Genomic DNA, 17668 nt, shown 5'->3' with positions numbered 1-17668 from the left:
GTTTTTCACCCTTTGCCTGCACAGTTAGTTGGGGAGGGGGAGTGAGGTTGGCCCCGTTTCAAGCATAGCAATGGGGCCTCCTCCCGCCTCCACATACTGCTGAAACAACAATCTAGGAGTCAACATTTTTTTTCTTTGTAACTCTTTTCTTTTTTGGAAAATGCACACTATGAAAAACCTCCTCTGTCTGAAAACCTAATGTCTAATTTTCTGTAAGCAGAAGGCCAGAGACCACTGGCAGGACATTTAATTAGTTTTACTTTGAAAGTGGAGAATCAGCACCACCACGTGACAAACGCAGCCTTGCAGTAATTCACTCAGAGTCCACGATGGAATAATGAAAACATGATATTAATAATCACTGTGAGGTCAGAGGTCAGAAACAGCTAGAGTCACTTCTGTCATCCCTCCTTGCTCATCAGCAATTCTCTATCTAACCAGAGAGGGGCAGCAACCGCGTCTGATGCTCGAAAGTAAACACACACCCCCCCCCCCCCCCCCCCCCCCCCCACCTCTCCCTCTCTCCTGTGGAGGAGGATCTCAGCGGAGAGTTGAGGGTGGGAGGGGAGAGGGTCTCCAGCCTGGTCCTTTGTCATGGAAAGACTTTAGTGTGCTGTTTTAGAGAGAGAGAGAGGGATTGAGTGGACTTCAGCTTCATCACTAAAAGATCCTATAAGTATGTAACGGGGACAGAAAGCAAAGGTCAGTCGCTTTTCTTTTCTTTTCCTTCAAATTTCGCTTCAGCAGATGCCAAACTGGCTGGTCGGTACAAAGAGTGATGCTCCTGGAAAGTCAGGCGGCTGTGTCAGACTTAAGGTTGCGCGTTGTTTCTGTTTGTTGTACATCTGTCTGCGTCTGTGCTTTTACATGCTTGGAATAAATAAACGTGTAAAGAAAAATAACTCTTGTAGGCTAAAAAAAAGTTTATCTTTATTAACTTAACGTTGCCAGAAAATGCTGCCGCTATTCAAAGAAAGTAGATGACAAAAACAGCAGTGGTTATCAGCAAGTTTCCAGACTACTCACCACAATCCCTGTAGGTACAGTGCGCTGTGAAATCAGGACATTTTAATGATTTTTTTTTATCATAGCAAAAAATAAAAAATACAATCAAATCTTCTTTTTATATTACCTTAACCTCAAAGTTAATGCTTTGGTTTGCTGGTCAGAAAACTTTGAAGATTTCCTATATGTTAAAACACGTATTCTACGTTATATTCTGGCTCTTTGTAGACCCTCTAATTAGATGAAAATTAAACTAATTGTTAACTGCATGGGATTTCCCTTCACTTTTTTCCCTTGCATGGGAATAAAAATGACTGAGGCATAAGGCGACGGCACTTTCAGCACGTTAGGGCCTTAAAAAGCAGTGTGAAAGTATTCCTTTCCTTGTTGCCACACATTAGATGAAAGCCAGCTTATCAGTGGTCATTCCTCAAACTGTTTACATCTCCTTGTGTGTTTATGATCTGCACCTCCCTGCTGGCCTGCAGCCCGAGTAATGCAGTAAAAACTCATGCTCTTGACACGAGACAGTTTTTCTTTTAGGTCTGGAGAATGAACTCATACTGATTGATTGTGTCACTGTGTAAAAGGATACCCTGTTTCCTGTAGGCTCACTCTCCCTCTTCCTCCAGACAGCAGGAGCAGAAAATCTTGGATCAGCCATCTCTGTCTCACTCTGTGTCTGTGCGTGTGGATACAGGAAACGTCTGACTCTTTAAAATCCCTCGATAGTATCACCAGAACCAATAACATCCTTACTTTTCTGTGATCTTTGTGAGTTATGACCTGGAGCTAAGGGATTTGAAGATGGATTTCTTTCTTTTATTTAACATATTTTATTTTTGCCTTCCTTTTTCTTTTCCTCAGAGGAGAGCGCACATCTTTATCCCCCACTCCACCCCACTGGAAAAGCATGAGATTGAGGGCTGTGTGATTATGTTTATATAATTATCCAATCTACTCATTAATTAGCCAATTAAATGTTTTTTCAAAGACATGTCAAAACCTATAATCCATCAAATTTTTTACTTCTTCTTTTTTTTTTTTTTTTTTGATTTTGTGCATTCAGCATGAAGTGAGTCTGGACTTCAAACTGTGTGTGAATGACTGGTCATGAGTCTGTGGCTGAAACACTGATTAAGACGCAGGGCACTGCTTTTCAGATTTGGTTTTTATTGGTGACAGAGGGCCAGACATAAAAACTTTCCTCTAGACCTGTTTTAATACTCAAGTCTTTAGGAAAGTTTTTATACGTCCTTATTTTCTGGCATTTTGAAGGATAAGTTAGCAGAGTGGTGACTTATTCTGTGGAATTTGTATTTTTTACGTGAAATATTAAAGATACAGTCCCTCCAACCTTAAAAAATGTAAATAATTTCAACCTGTGGAGCTCAGTTATTGCTTTAGCTGGTTAATTTTGGAGTTATCAGTTGCTATCAGGCCAAGGGGGGGAAAAAATTAAATAAATAAAAAAATTCACACACATTTTGCAAGCAGGAACTATTTTCTCTTTTACCAAAATACAGCCACCGTCCATATTACTCAGCAGAAGAAAGCACGTTGAGAGTGATAAGGTGTCGTGTTGCACATTAGCCATTCAGCCAAGCTTTCCTTTTAATGGATAGATGTGGGTGGCAGAAAGGAAAAAAAAAAAGAAAGTCTCCATGATTTAGTAGCTCATCCGGTTCATGCTCGGTGGAAAGTCACAGGTTAAGTAATTTAAGAAGTTCATAAAGAAAGTGGTAAGTTTTGTTGTCACTGGTTACCCAAACCCTCATATCAGGACAAATAAATCATCATTAAAGTTTGACCAATTTTCTAGGAGGACTGACCGATGGATGATGGACACCTCGCTCTCATTTAAGCCTGATAGTAACAATCTGATATTGTTTACATGATATTGTTTACAGTAAAGTTTCTTGAGCTTTTTGAGTAGCTGGGTCCTGATTTCTTATGTGAACACCAAAAGACATTTCTATAGCCAACATCTCCAAAACTGGAAACTTACTCAAAAACAATTTAGATAAATAAACAGCAGTAAAAGCCATAGAAAAATATGCAAAGTATCTAACACAAGGAAGAATCTGGTTTATAGTAAATTCCTGTTTTTTATTTTTTTAGGTTTTTCATTGATGTATATTGATTGCCTCTCCTTTCATGCACAGGACAAAGCTAAATCAATGTGATGAAGAGCATGCTTCCCCAAAGGAGTGCTGTCGCCACACTGGGCTACAGCTCAGGTAAAACAACAACTGTATCATATTACTGATTACTACAATTACATTATTCAGAAGCGACACTAACAGGAAATGACATCATACAATTACATTTAATATTTATTACATGCCATTTGAATGGAATATGTTTCCACCTTTACGGAGAGAACAGAGTCGGCTGAATCACAATAAAGTGGACTATGAGTATTTGGTTAGCTTTCCTGGAGCAGCTCCGTGTCTTTCCAGTCCATCCTCAAAGCTTCTGGGTTTCACTTAAAATGATATCTGAGTAAATGTGCATTGTGGAGCAGACGTCTGGACTATAATTTAGACACTGATCTACTGGAAAAAATGCTGAGAATTTTATTTGAGTCTAAAGAGCGCAGTCATACTGCAGCTATTCATGCAGGGAGAGCTCACACGAGAAGCAGTGCACTTCACTATTTATTTCATTTTGCAGGAGTTATGAACATTCTTTCATCTCAAACAAACTCCCTAATATTTTGTATATTCAACGTCCGGTCACCCATGACTCAAGAACCACCCCCCTGGCACAGATATTTTGGGTGTCCTCTTGCTGCCGAGACTATGATGTATTCTGGCTGGTCTTGGTCCACCAGCATTCTTCCATTTTTAGAAGAAACTTAACCACTGATTGAGCCAGTGTTTGTATTGGGCTCAGAACTGTATGAGAGTACATTCTTTGCTGGTTTCTCTACCCCCCACTTACTCAGCACATATGTGATAGCCCTTCTTTTAAGCTGAGCTGCTGTTTATTGTATTGAAGTACTTAAACTAACTTGACTGCCTTATGTAGGCCAAAAATAGACTGGCTTTCATGGTCTCTCAATTTTCACTTTTTTGCAGACTGTGTGAAGATTGAGCACAGCAGTGGCGGCTCAGTGGCTGGCACGATGCTGAGGGGCTCCCGCTCGAAAGCCGAGCTACAGGAACTCATGGAGACGCTGCAGCGCAGGAAGAGCGCTCTGGAGGCTAGTCTGAGGGCAGCAGAGTGCAGCCGCAAGTACTTGAGTACATCTGTAGGAACCCAGCCCACCAGGCCGCTGTCGATCCTCAGTAACACAGATCGTCCCCCTTCTGCCGCTAGAAACATCTCTTACATGACCAGCAACAGCGTGCCGCCGTCACCTCGCCAAGGTGATCGCCAGCTAAGCTCTAATGGCTTGCTCCGTCACTCCCAGGCTCGCCACCAATCCCAAGACAGCTTGCTTCTCTCAAATGGAAGCTCTATGGTCTCCCCTTATGGGGAGTCCATACCACGTTCTCCCAGGGTCAAAAGCGGAGCAGCCAGTATGCCATCCAGCCCCAGAATGACCCGCAGGCTCTACTCACAGGGCAAAGCTTCAGGAGACTCCCGTCAGAGGAAGTACTCCACGGGCTCCCTCAACAGCCTGGGTATGCACAGCCGTTCTCTGCCACGGCTTCACAATGCAGCAGATCCACCTGCGCTGTCACTGCCGTTACGCCACTCAGTAGGTTCCCACCGAGTGGTCTCTGCAGGAAACCGGCGCAGTCTCTCCTCTCTGGAGCAGCCTCCAGATGTGACAGTACCAGCCAGCATGCCCAGCACACCCAGGAGGGCTAGCCTGGCCTCTCTGAGCTCTATGGGAGTAGAGATTGATGGGACGGGGTTAGATCTGGGCATCGGAGAGAGGAGGTTGTCCTTTGGGAAGAGTGGTTTGAGTCCGGGACAACGGGTGGGCAGCATCACCTCTCTGAATGGCAAAGAGGAGCTCAAAGACTACCACCAGCATCAGAGAGATGAGCGACTCAGGGAGCAGAAAGTGCAGAGATTAGTGAGTTCTTTTTACCCAAATTTGTGCACTTTTATTTCACTTTAACAATTTATTCATACACCTGTCTGAAAATGTAATCAGTTCAATATTTTCCTAGAATAATTTTAACCAAATATCAATCAATTATCTGCAGGAATGCCAGCGTCTAGAGACCATCTTAAACCTGTGCACTGAGTTGGGACAGGTAGCGAGAGAGCCAGCGGGATCAGCTGTTTCTGACCTGCAGAAGATCAATAAGGAGCTGGAGAAGCTGCAGGTGTCGGACGATGACTCAGTGTTCTCCGACTCTCCGAGCAGCACAGCTCAAGAGAGCTGCTTTGGAGCCAAAGCCAGAGACTTCCAACTCTCTGAGGAGCAGCAGGCCAGCCAGCGTCAGCAGAGCGGCTATAGAGAGGCCAGATCCCACTCACCTGCTATCAGTCTCAACAGCAGTGCACCCTCGCCTTCTATGCATCACAGAGCCAAAGTAAGTCCAAAGAACCCGTTCTCTTTTATAAGCACAAGTTTAGGAAAAAGAAATAATATAATCTAGAAAATGATGGTATCAACTGAAGTATTCAGAAAGAATAAATCTACTTGTTGTTGTGCAGTTTTCATTATTATTCTTGAAGTATCTTGTAGTTTGTAACATGTATGATGGAGTTCAGCGGTACAGTTTTGTCCTTCTAGTAGTCAGGAGGTCGGAAGAGTCTGAGAGAAAAACTACTGGAATTTTCTAAGGAGAAATTTACATAAATAAGAAAAGACTTCCTTTGTTTTTTGGTTGTATGGAGTCATACAAACTGTGGGGGTTACCCCACAATGATATAAAGTTAATGTCACATTGCCTACAGTGGATGAACATCCAAAGTCTAATTTGCAGTCAGCATCATATCCACACTTTAATGAGACGCTGCATGAATATTCTGAAAAACTATATTGATTCAGGTGTAGTTATAGCTTTTGTCTACTTCTGCTACACTTACACACTAAGTGTAAGCAGATTTCACTGTTTCCCAGTGGTAAATATTAATGAGGTTGTGAAGCAGGGCTGGGAACTTGTATTTTCCCATCGGGCCTCATGAGAAACTGAGAGTCTTGTGGCTGCCGCACCAATAAGCTGGACTCAGTTCTGCTAAGTATTAATTTGATCTCTTTATAAGTTTATTGATGTAGCCCCCCACAGCAATCCCAGTTTGGGAAAATTAATTTCCCACCTTGGCAGTAAGGTAATTTATTTTTCTCATAAATCTAGGACTTGAATGTCAGGGAGATGTTTCTTGCAAATTTACTGCTGTAATTTGGTAAATTTGGTAAGTTTTTTTCTTTGAATCTCCATTACTTTTAAGCGTGCTTCCTGGTGTTACTCCACAACTAGCCTTTGGAGTTAAGGCTTTTAGCTAACAAGTTAGCAAACAGTTATCTATCAAGCATAGAGGGAGCTAAATTTAGGGTATTTTTCTGGTCTCTTGAATTTTTAAGTTTAAAAGTGCATCTTTTTTGGCATCTCATCTCCTAAATATGTGAATATTTATATTGAACTACATGTTTATCTGTTACTTGCTAACGCTACTTCTTTGCTAACTTTGTTGCTAAGCCTATAGCTTACTGAAGGTTTATTAGAAATAGCTTCAGAACCTAAAGTAGCACTGTTGGTTGGCAAAAGGCCTTTTTAACCAGTTGGAAGACTCGTTCATGCCCCTGGTACATTTGAACTTAAAAGCTCATCTTCTCAGTAACTGTAACCACACAATGGAAGGTGAGAGAGCTCTCCCTCCCTCATCTCCCTTCGGCTTAATTTTAAAGCACACTGGGTGGCTGTAGCTCAGGCGGTAGAGCAGGTCATCTACTGACCGGAAGGTTGGTGGTTCGATTCCTGGCTTACCCCTAGTCTGCATGCCAAATATCCTTGGGCAAGATATTAACCCCAAATTGCTCTCCGATGCATCCATCGGAGTGTGAATGTTACTTAGAACAATGTGCTTGGATGAATGCACAAGTTGTGTAAAGTGCTGAAGAGTAGAAAAGCGCTATATAAGAACCAGTCCATTCACTATATTTACCTGTTATCAAAATTGATCACTTGCTTTAAAAATTTGTCACTTGGTGAAAAGAGAAAAATTGTATTACTTTATACTAACAGAATAAACTAACAAGTTCTTGCAGGTTGTTGATGTAATAATGAGTGATACATTTGGACAAGGATCCTAAAGCTATTTATCTTTACCCTGGTTACTTCCTAGATGACTTTCACAGTGACTGAGGAGCGAACACACACTTCTGTGGAATGCAGTTAATCTGACTCCTGATTGCTTGTTTATCTTTGTCCGTTTATATATCAGAGTGCTTTTTTTTTCAATCCAAGTTTTCCCATCCCACATTTCCTCCAAACTTCAGTTAAAACCTTGTTTTAAAGTTTTCTAGAGAGACCAAATATTTGTATTTGAACTCTGTTGAAAGAGTACATAAAGAAATGAGGGGTGGGTCAAAGTTTTGAGCTGCCACCCATTTCTTTATGTTTTGCTTCCACAGAGCCAGACTCGCTTGTAATATTTAAAGTTGTCTCGAGCTGTTTTGAATAGTTCTCCAGGGTTTCTCAACTTTGAACACTGAACTCTGAGCTTTGAATGTCCTTCAAGAAGCGTGGAGAACTTTTCCTCTGTTTTTGCCTTATGTCTGTACTATATTTCTATATGCCATATGTTTGCAGACATTTCTGCACCTATTTCCCATTTTACTAGCAACGTATATAGAAATAGGTAAGTGGATCAAGACCAACATGCACAGTACTGCATGACAAAATTGTGTCAGAGCTTTAAAAAATGATGTGTGCAGTCCCCCAAACTTTAAGGAAGGATAATTATAACAACTATTAGGCATTCTATTATAACTACTGTAAGTGTGTGCTGATAGTTTCAGTTTATGTTTATGTGGGTTGTTCAGACATAAACAGAGAAATCACAGTTACGCACAATCTTCTCACAGCTTTGATGTTTTCTCTCACTACTATTTTATAAATGTGTTGCAAACTAATAACCAGATGAACATGTTTAAGGTACAAATATAAAAGAAATCAAATATATCAAATACTGGAGTTTAGGCTCCCAGCCAGACCACTAGGCCAGTTTCTTTTCCACTCTCGAGCAGCAACAACCTAGGGTTGTGTCTGGTTTTAATGAAGAAGTCCTAGTTTTGTTTCAGTCATTCAAATTGTTGGGGGGGAGAGACAGGAAATGACTTTATCCCACAGAGCATTAGCATGCGCATATGTGTGTGTGTGAGTGTGTGTGCGCAGCTCTGTGCAGTTGTGTGATTGGAAGAATGCTAGTGTATATGTGTGGCAGAGCCATGCGTTTTTCCAGATGTTTTGAACTTTCTGCTGAGGATAAATGGATGGAAGATGTTCCAAAAAAATGTAATTATAATTAACCCAGGTAATGTAGCAGATCCAGCTGTCATGTAAACACACGGTTATAAAATTAGGTTTCCAAGTTGATGCTATTATTTTCTGCTATGTGTCAGTCGTGACAGAGGTTTACAGACTCCAAATACCCTCTCTGCCATCTCCTGCATTCCTCAGAGCTTTGTGTGCAGTGAAAAGAGAGCACTCACAACCCATCTGGAAAACTAGAGCTGTTGTTCACATGAGCATCTGTCCAGAGAAAAAAATCAACATAGGTCCTTAAGGGAAGAATACCTGATATTACTGATATTACAGGATGTCTCGAATACACCTACATATGACTGTGAATGAGTGTTTGCAGGGTGGTGGTCGATGGTGCAGTATGTGGGAGTGCTTTAGCATGAGTGGTGGTGAAGTGCACTGATAGAGATTTCCATTACGGCCAGCGGAAAAGAATCCCTGCTGTCACTGATCCAGCTTGGATGAGTTAAAACAGCAGCTGCTGTCGTCTAATTCAATAAAACCTGATTCTGCACGGAGGCAAAGTATATCAGCATAATTTACACAGCAAAAAGAGAGCTGTTGTTTTTTGTGTAATTGCATAAAGTCTCTTTTTCCATTTGATCGGGGACCTTTGTTTGTATATTTGTACTTACACAATGCGCAGCCTCCTGGAGAGCCGAGCATTTATCTGCGTTCCTGATGTCGTTACAGGCTTTGGAGAGCGTGCAGCTGAAACAGGAAGTAACGCACATAGAGGAAGAAAGAATCCAAGTTTTGAATAACATAGAAGAGCTCGAGCAGAAGATCAAAGACCTGGACAACCAGATGGAGGAGTCTCTTCGAGAGGTAGACGGCACAGTGCAGCACAAACACGAATAGTTTGTTCTTCATTTTAAAATATTTAGCTAATCCGCTTTTCTGGAGATGAAAGAACCTTTCAGACGAAGACATGTGCACATATAATACTCCTTTTGATTGCTCTATACACATATAATACTCTATTTAATTGCTGGAGTGTTGATGGAGCAGCATGACAATACGGGATATATCCATGGAGGTCGACTGCAGGGTACTTTTAGTTGGAAGGACACATGTTTTAATTCTATACAAGCAGGTAAATGAATCTTAAATAAAAGTGTTAGGTGTTTGTGAGACTCAGTGAGAATTAAAAACTGGTGACTTTATAACTGCTGGATGGTCAGGGTCACAGATAGAGATGGAAAACACCCTGCTGTGGGCTTTTCTACATTTAAAACTAGGTGTTATTAAGAAAAGCTCATTGGAAAGTATCAATGGAAGAGTAATCATTGCTGATTAGAAATAATAAAGTTGTAAGTTAACTCAGGCTCCACAGATTAAAAACTGATGAAGCGAGCATCATGCTGAAATCCTGCGAATGTCCTATTCGGTGCACTAGTCCAAAAATGAGTCCAAAGGGATATTGTCACCCTTGCGTTGCTACTTCTTGCAGATGGAGGTGGAGTGTGCTCTGCTGGAAGGAGAACAAGAGTCGGAGATGGCCCAGCTGCAGAGGGATAAGGAGCTTCTGGAGCAGCTCAAGGGAAAAATTCACAATGTTGAGAAAATGAACCACACTGAGAAGTCACAGGTAAAAATGACAAGAAATGCAGTGAATTATTTCCTAGGGTTAGGTTTGTTATGAAATCTGAGAAGTATTTTTCTAGTATTCCACTAATTAGGATTTCAGTATACTGAGCTAAAAAACAACAACTATACTTTGTATATTCATAGATTTCTGTTAAGGCAGTTTACCCAAAGTTTTACTCTTTCACATGGTTTGAATTTTTATGTTTCCTGGTTGCTCCTCAGGAGACTGAGGAGCAGTCAAAAAGTTTGGAGGACTTGGAGTTTCAGAAGCTGGAGAGAGAAATTAAGCAGGACGAGGAAAAAGAGAATCAGGGCCAAGAGCTGCTGCGAGAGATCGCAGACTGTCAGCGCCTTACTGTCACCCGCAAGGTACAACATGTGAAGTTATAGAAGTGTGCATGCTGCATGTGGTGCATGTATAACTCACCCGACATCGTAACACCCTAACCTGTATTTTTCTTCAGTAACTTTAATAACTGGAGCACTGTGGCAGAATTAATCCTAACAAGATGTTAAACTTAACTCAGATCTTTAGGGTGTGCAATTTTTAAGTCTGGCCTACACAGGAATATGGACACTATCAAATAGCACGGCTTCTTTAAAAAAAAAACATTTTATATAATTTTTCTAGAGGGACTCTGTTACAGATATTATATACACATAATGAATAGTGACTTTAAAAAGTGCATTTTTACACAATGGAAGGTAAAAAGCAAACATGTTTTTTAGTGATGATTGTAAATTTGCTTTTTTTTCTGTATTTTTGTTGAATTTACTACACTGTGGTCTGTTGTCATTAATCTTACTGCAGGTTTTGCATGAAAATAAAGCTTCAAAATTATGAGATTTGCAGCACAAAGCATGAACTAATTGCAGGAAACCATCAATGGTAAGCATGCAATGCTTAAGGCCAACTGAACACTTTTTTTTATTGAGTATCAAAACCCAGAAAGGGCACAGGAACTGGGTAAAGATATTTGCTTATAAAGAGGGTGTAGTATATCCCAGAAACTGAACTGCCTTTATTAGAATTTTCTGCCTTACTTTCTCAATATCTCTGCATTGCTTTTTATTTTTACCGCGTTGTTCTGCCTCGCGCTTTGTGAACGCTGACATATGTAATGTGTACTAATGCTGCGCTCCTTATTTCTCACAGGAAAGACTCATGACGCTCAAGAAACAGTCATCTCAGATTACTTTACAGGCTCAGCAGGAACGGGAGAATTTCCAGAGAGAGAAGAACAATTTGCTCGTCATGCTTCAGAAGGTTTGAAAATTCTCTGAATGTTACAATTGTAAACACAGCCTTCGGTTTTATTTACTTAAAGAGTGCCTCATGTCTGCAGGAGAGAGAGAAATTGGTGTCTTTGGAAGGAAAGTATGCAGAGCTGTCTGAGGGGCAGACCTTCGCTAACAATCCTGTGGCCTTCAAAGAGGTAGGAGTCAGTGGCACAAACAGTGCAGCTTTAGGTTTTTAATATTAAAAATCCTATTTCTCCTTTTCATTGCTCTGATTTCTGTGCAGCACTTGCACACTCTGAAGGAAAGACGGAGAAGCAGCAAGGAAAATTCATCACATCCAAATGACAGTCAACCTCATAAAAGGAGCCAGCAGCTGCTCACCACTTATGGCAGATCCCTCGGACGCACGCTTCCTCCAAAGGTCTTTAGGTTTTTTCAGAAAATCTGAGCAGACGGAAAAGGTTGGCTCAAACTGGAAGTTAATGCTTGCTCCCTCAGTCTGCTATGTTAAAGAGCACTTAGCGTGTCGACTTTTTAAAACATTTGCAGTGGTACTTTCAAAATGATTGTGCTCATGGAGATTCTGGCCTGCAGATGCTTTGCCCTAGTTATTTGTTTATCCCTTGAGAATGATCCACCCAAACAGGAATTCTCAGTTTCAGTCTGGGTTGCAACATCCATCCAGCTCATGAAGTTTGCATTTCTGTAAATGTTGAAGAATGAATAGAATAGAATTCAACTTTATTGTCATTGCACATGCACAGGTACAGGGCAACGAAATGCAGTTTGCATCCATCCAGAAGTGCTTTAGTGATATAGATATATTACAATATATATTAGCAATAATATAGATATGTAAGTATATTACAAAAATGGGTCTATTATGGTATGTTATAATGTACACGGTATGAAGTATGTTGTAAATATTCTATAACTATAGGTATGTACAGGCTGTAGTGAGTACAAGCTATGTACAGGATATGAACAGGAAATAAAAATATGAAAAACTATACAGAATATGAAATAAATAACTTTACAGAAATCTGAGATATACAGCTATACAATGCAGTCCTAAACAGCACGTGTGCTCTTGTTTCCCCTCTCAGCCTCACCTTCCTTTGTCCCAAAGCTCAAGCTGTGGCAGTGTCATCCCACAAGGCTTCTGCTTCTCCCCTCGGGAGGTGAACCTTCGCCGCTTGCCCAAGAGTGAGTCACACTGTCCCGTCTCATCTGTGTCAACCTCTTGGTAGTAGTTGTAGTAGTAGATCGGCTCTGCTCCTGGGGCTGTATGACTGTGAGGTCAGGAAATGCTGTGGTCCTTTGAAAATCTGTGTCACTGCACAAAGCAAGATACATTTAGTCTAAAACTGATGTTAAAAAAAACACAGAACAGAAACGCTACATTATACAAGAAAGAAAATTGGGATTTTTAGCTTTGCTTGTTTCAAATCAAGAAACAAATGCAAATCTCTTTAATGAAAAAACCGAAATTACAGCATTTTTGCAATTTTTTGCATCAAGACAGTGATAAAATAATCATAAGATGCAGTCTGTCTGCTCTCAGTTTGCCTTTGAATGGGGTCGAGTTGGCAGTTATGGCACATCAAAAATTGTAAATATGTTACACTTACTACCTACATTCTGCCAGAACCTCATAGATTTGAAAAAGAAATTCATCTACAAGTAGTGATGGGGACAGGTTAACTATAAAAGGACTCAGGAGCTCAGCAAGCTTGCTTTTATATAGGAATATAACCAGAATACAACGAGTTGAGCCAAGTGCAATACTGCAACGATACGTCACAGACAAGCTGCACTCATCAGCACAGACTGACTTAGATTGATTGCAACGTGCTGGCAATCTGTCTGCATTTACAAATTAGACAGCAATTATTTGCAAGCCTTTGCCAAACTGTCTGAGAATGATTACAGGCAGTCTGAGTCAGACCACATTTGTTAGGTTACCACCAGGTAACCTGTGCAATTGCCTATTTTTACTCTGATTACTCTGTTTTTATAAGACCTAATCCTGTTTGGCCATGTAGTTAATGCATTGCAGCTCTTTGGATGTGATTTTGTCTGTTAACAAACATGTGTCCTGATGGTATTTTCAGTTTGTTATTTTAATATTTTCTTCTGTCAGCAGGCAACAGCCACGCACATGTAAATGAAGACAGGCAAAGACAGAGTGATTTTTGCAACAGGTTGGTCTCTGAGCCCAACGTCTTCCTGGACTCTTTCTCTTACCCGGACAACAGCCAGACGTCAGACACCATCAGCGTGGACAGCTCTGACAGCCTGGAAACCAGCTTCTCTGCCTGCTCCCCAGACAACATCTCAAGGTTAGAGACAGGAAACACGATGAGCTACACATCAAAGGAAGTTTCTTCTTTCTTTGATAGTCTATTTGTTACTGACAGCTTGTATTTTCCATTTATTATCAGTGCCAGTACCTCCAATATGGCAAAGATTGAAGAGATGGAGCGTTTGCTCCGCGAGGCCCAGGCCGAGAAGCTGAGACTCCTCGAGCATCGAGTACTGAGCCAAATCTAACCTAAATTGTAACCTTGCATGTCGGATGTGTGCATTTTATTATAAATGTAATTTACTTACATGTGCAGGAGCGGGAGATGGAGATACGCAGGCAGGCTCTGGAGGAGGAGAGGAGAAGAAGAGAGGAACTGGAGAAACGGCTGCAAGAGGAAACAAGCAGGAGACAGAAGCTTGTGGAGAGAGAGGTGAAGCTCAGAGAGAAGCAGAGATCACAGGTATTCATAAAAACTCACGAGAAGATGTTGAAATCCAATCTGTAGTTCACATTAGCTTTGTGTAACTACATTTCAGATAAAGACGAGTAAAATGTCTACTTTCATCTAATTTTATCGCAGTCCCGACTGTTGACAAGATACCACCCAGTAAGAAAAGACGACTTTGATCTTCACGGCCACATTGAAGCAGCCGGACACAACCCAGACGCCTGCTTCCATCTGGCCATCACTGACAAAACCTGTCGCGGGTTCCTCGTCAAAATGGGAGGAAAGATCAAGACGTGGAAGAAGCGCTGGTTTGTCTTTGACCACAATCGCAGGACACTCACTTACTATGCAGGTGAGTATCTTTCTTTTAGGTCTCTACTTTGATGTGCAGCTTTTTTGGTGTGACAAAGTTGCTGCAGCAATGGCTGCTAACTTTGAGCTACGCTAGGATACTTTGACACAGCAGTTCTGTTTATACTCCCGGCTGCAGACAAACACGAGACCAAGATGAAAGGCGTCATTTACTTCCAAGCCATAGAGGAGGTGTACTATGACCATTTAAAGAATGCACACAAAGTGAGTCCGTTTACATGCGTGTGTTTGTGTATCCGTGGCATTTTACCACGTGGCATTGTATAGTATTGACACCTGTTTGTCCTTTTTTTCTCCTCCCCCTCTCCTTTACTCTATATTATTTGACTTTTTTCTCAAAAATGACATTCACTTACACACACAAGAGCCCCAACCCCTCGCTGACCTTCAGTGTGAAGACCCACGATCGGGTGTACTACATGGTGGCTCCGTCCCCTGAAGCCATGCGTATCTGGATGGATGTTATTGTAACCGGTGCTGAAGGACACATGCACTTCATGGTCTAACAGAGCTACAATTATTGTTTGCTAGGTTACCTAAAAAAATTTAAGCTTCAGTTTACACTTGAAGTTGTCTACAAATGAGCTTGAGCATAACTTCTGCTCAAATACAGACTTTGTAATGTAATCTTGTATAAGTAGATCAAAAGAAGTGGCATGATAGTTTCATAATCAAGCTGTTTACTTCTTTCAGCACTTAAAACTGTAGCTGTTGCATTTTCCAGTTTTTCTTTCCGCAGTACGCTCTTCCTGTTTAATCAGCTACCCTTCTAAACTGCGGTACACCCTAATGCTGCTTCACTACAGATGTATGGCTGTCCAACAGCTTCCTGTAAACTGTGGCCACCTCTTGCTTTCTTCCACCTGCAGTCTGGTTGCACTCGCCTTTAGTCAGACTGAAATTTTTTTCCTCTGAATGTCGACTCTGATGTATTACTTCGATATCGTCACTAATATTCAATTATTAGCATACTGCATTTTAAAGCCAGTCACTTTGAATGCTGCTGCCAGCGTAAGCTCACTTATGCTTACGTGTGGGTCACTTCCATTTAAACGAACAAACCATTTTTCTTCACACATGCAAATTAAATTTGTGAAGGATTATCGTACGCACTTTGTGACTTTATTGTTTTAAGTTATTAGCAGTTTTAGGCAAATATTTGACTCCTAGAGGCAGAAAATGACCACAGTGCAGTTAGATTCCTCTGTCTGTAGCTGTGGCTGCAGGCCTGACGTGAATGAAGCCATGTCGTGCAGCGGTGATGCTGTATGTGCTGCATCACCCACGTTCCTCACACCTTTCATATCTGCATTTTCACCAGCAGAGGTCCTCAGCGAGCCCTCAGACTGGAATGACGTAATCTGCTCTGGCCAAAGTCACTTAGTATATATGAGTAATTATTGAAAGCTTTAATAATCTACATGTTCAATCTAATCTGTTTACTTGTAAAGCCTAGTTTATCGTGCTAAAACAAATGACAGAGGTTGTCATCTAGAAAGCAAAACGATTTTTTTAATGTGTTTAATATTTGACGTATTCTCTGGCTGTGTTTGATAATCAAAGATCACTGTCACACCAGGTGACGAGCTGTCGGGTTACAGACTGCAGGGCTCACTGTAGAGTGCAGATCAGGCTGCAGAGCTGACAGTGTTGCAGGTGAAGTTGTTGCTTTTTTGGTTGATGTCTCTCTGTGACCAGAGGCGTTTGCCAGGTAAACATCTCATCCTTGTGCTGTTGTGCACTGTGTGAAACATAAGCCTTGAAACCCCCGAAATTACTGCATTTATATATACATATATACATATATATTTTTGAATACACTTCATATTTTATATTTTGTTTATTAACAGTAACTCTATGCTACAGATTTTTATACTCAACGTGTGTGATAAATAAATAATTCTGATCATCAGTCGTATTGTTAAAGGTATATCATTTCTTGTGTCGCTACAGTACATGCAGCTTACACAGTAATGAGCATGTGAACCAAACTGATAAGAAACCAAAAAAGTGAATGGTTTTCAAATACAAAGGAGATTTAGAAAAGGCAAACAAATGAAACGTGTGTATTGCAATTAGCACCTGTAAATAAATACATAAAGGAACAAATATGAGAAGATAATATTGGAACACAACACAGCTGTTGCAGATATACTGCTAATGCCTCCAGAATGTCACTTAAAGTTCAGAAATTGTGCCATAAATTTTTTTTGGTGCTAAAAAAAATAATTATATAGGATATAAAATATTATATTCCACTAAATAACTTAGTGTAATTCAATTTTAAACCTTATAGCATCTAATAACTGGTCTTATGTGCTGTTCATGTGCTCATTAACGCACTCATGTTTGAAACCCCGCCTTCCAATACCACAGCCTTTTATTGGTTGACCTAGTGGGGTTGGCATGGAAACAAAGAATGAAGCATGCTAAATTAGGTTCTAAAGAGGCACGTAGCCTCTCCAGAGGCAGAAACAGACACACAAACACAGACACGCCACAGAAAGCCAGGTTGGCCTCGGTGCATTATGGCTGCTGTAGTTTGTGTTAAATAATTGGGGCGGGGGGGCCTGTCTTCAGAGATAGCGAGACTGTGTGCACGGAAACAGACAAAACAATCTGTATAAACACTGCGGAGACAGATCATACAACATAGCATAAAAGTATTTTCCACTAACACACACGCACACCGTTGTTGCGCGGTGCTCTCGGCTGTTATCTTTCTCACTTACAGTATGAAATCCAGACTGCTGGATAATCATGTGAATGGATGCTGACACAAAGCAGCATTCACGTACACAGGATCTCACCAGTGTTTTCCAGTGATGGAGAGCATAATGTCGTTATTACCTTGTGGCACAGTGCGAGCCTGCAACTCAATACCTCCTCAGACAGACGTGATTATAAATCTACAGACATTTATTTGAGTGTTTACATCTCAGTGTGCAGGTGTTATGCCAGGAAGCAAACATGTGTTGGCTCAGGGCCTTAGGGAGCAACTGTTCCTTTCTCAGGGAGACGTGTTGCCCTGGATAGCCTGCATCGACACCTGATGTGGTGCAATCCTCGTGTTTTTCTCTTCTCGGCCTGCGCCCTCTGGCTTTCAAAATCAAACAGAGGTCTTTTTGTGTCACCTCTGCAATCCTCATTTTGTAAATCAAAAGAACATTCAGGCTTTGCTCCCTCTTCGTAACGCAACAGTCCTCTTAACATCATCCCATGACTCAGATCAGTTTCCCATCCTTAACCTGGGGTTTTAACTTCATC

At 41.1% G+C, this 17668-nt stretch overlaps 1 protein-coding gene across 2 annotated transcripts; it reads left to right on the top strand.

Moving 5' to 3' along the window:
* Positions 1–588: 588 nt before the first annotated feature.
* phldb2a (pleckstrin homology-like domain, family B, member 2a) lies at positions 589–16313 on the top strand. 2 transcript variants are annotated; one of them, XM_085470142.1, is made up of 17 exons: positions 589–702; positions 3171–3245; positions 4089–5038; positions 5172–5504; positions 9135–9269; positions 9895–10032; positions 10254–10400; positions 11188–11298; positions 11378–11467; positions 11557–11694; positions 12380–12479; positions 13420–13615; positions 13718–13808; positions 13895–14041; positions 14162–14381; positions 14520–14605; positions 14767–16313. In XM_085470142.1, exons 2-17 carry the CDS (start codon positions 3191–3193, stop codon positions 14905–14907), a joined length of 3078 nt encoding a protein of 1025 aa, XP_085326268.1. In that variant the 5' UTR covers positions 589–702; positions 3171–3190; the 3' UTR covers positions 14908–16313. The 2 variants fall into 2 exon arrangements, with proteins under 2 accessions (XP_085326268.1, XP_085326267.1); XM_085470141.1 differs by having other exon boundaries at positions 13417–13615.
* Positions 16314–17668: the final 1355 nt, after the last annotated feature.

Source organism: Copadichromis virginalis, linkage group LG10 (assembly GCF_057382275.1).
Source record: "Copadichromis virginalis isolate Kocher_CV1m ecotype Utaka linkage group LG10, C_Virginalis_male_GT1.1, whole genome shotgun sequence".
Lineage (NCBI taxonomy): Eukaryota > Metazoa > Chordata > Actinopteri > Cichliformes > Cichlidae > Copadichromis > Copadichromis virginalis.
Note: the sequence above shows the minus strand (reverse complement) of the source record. Positions and strands in the feature narration are given on the sequence as shown.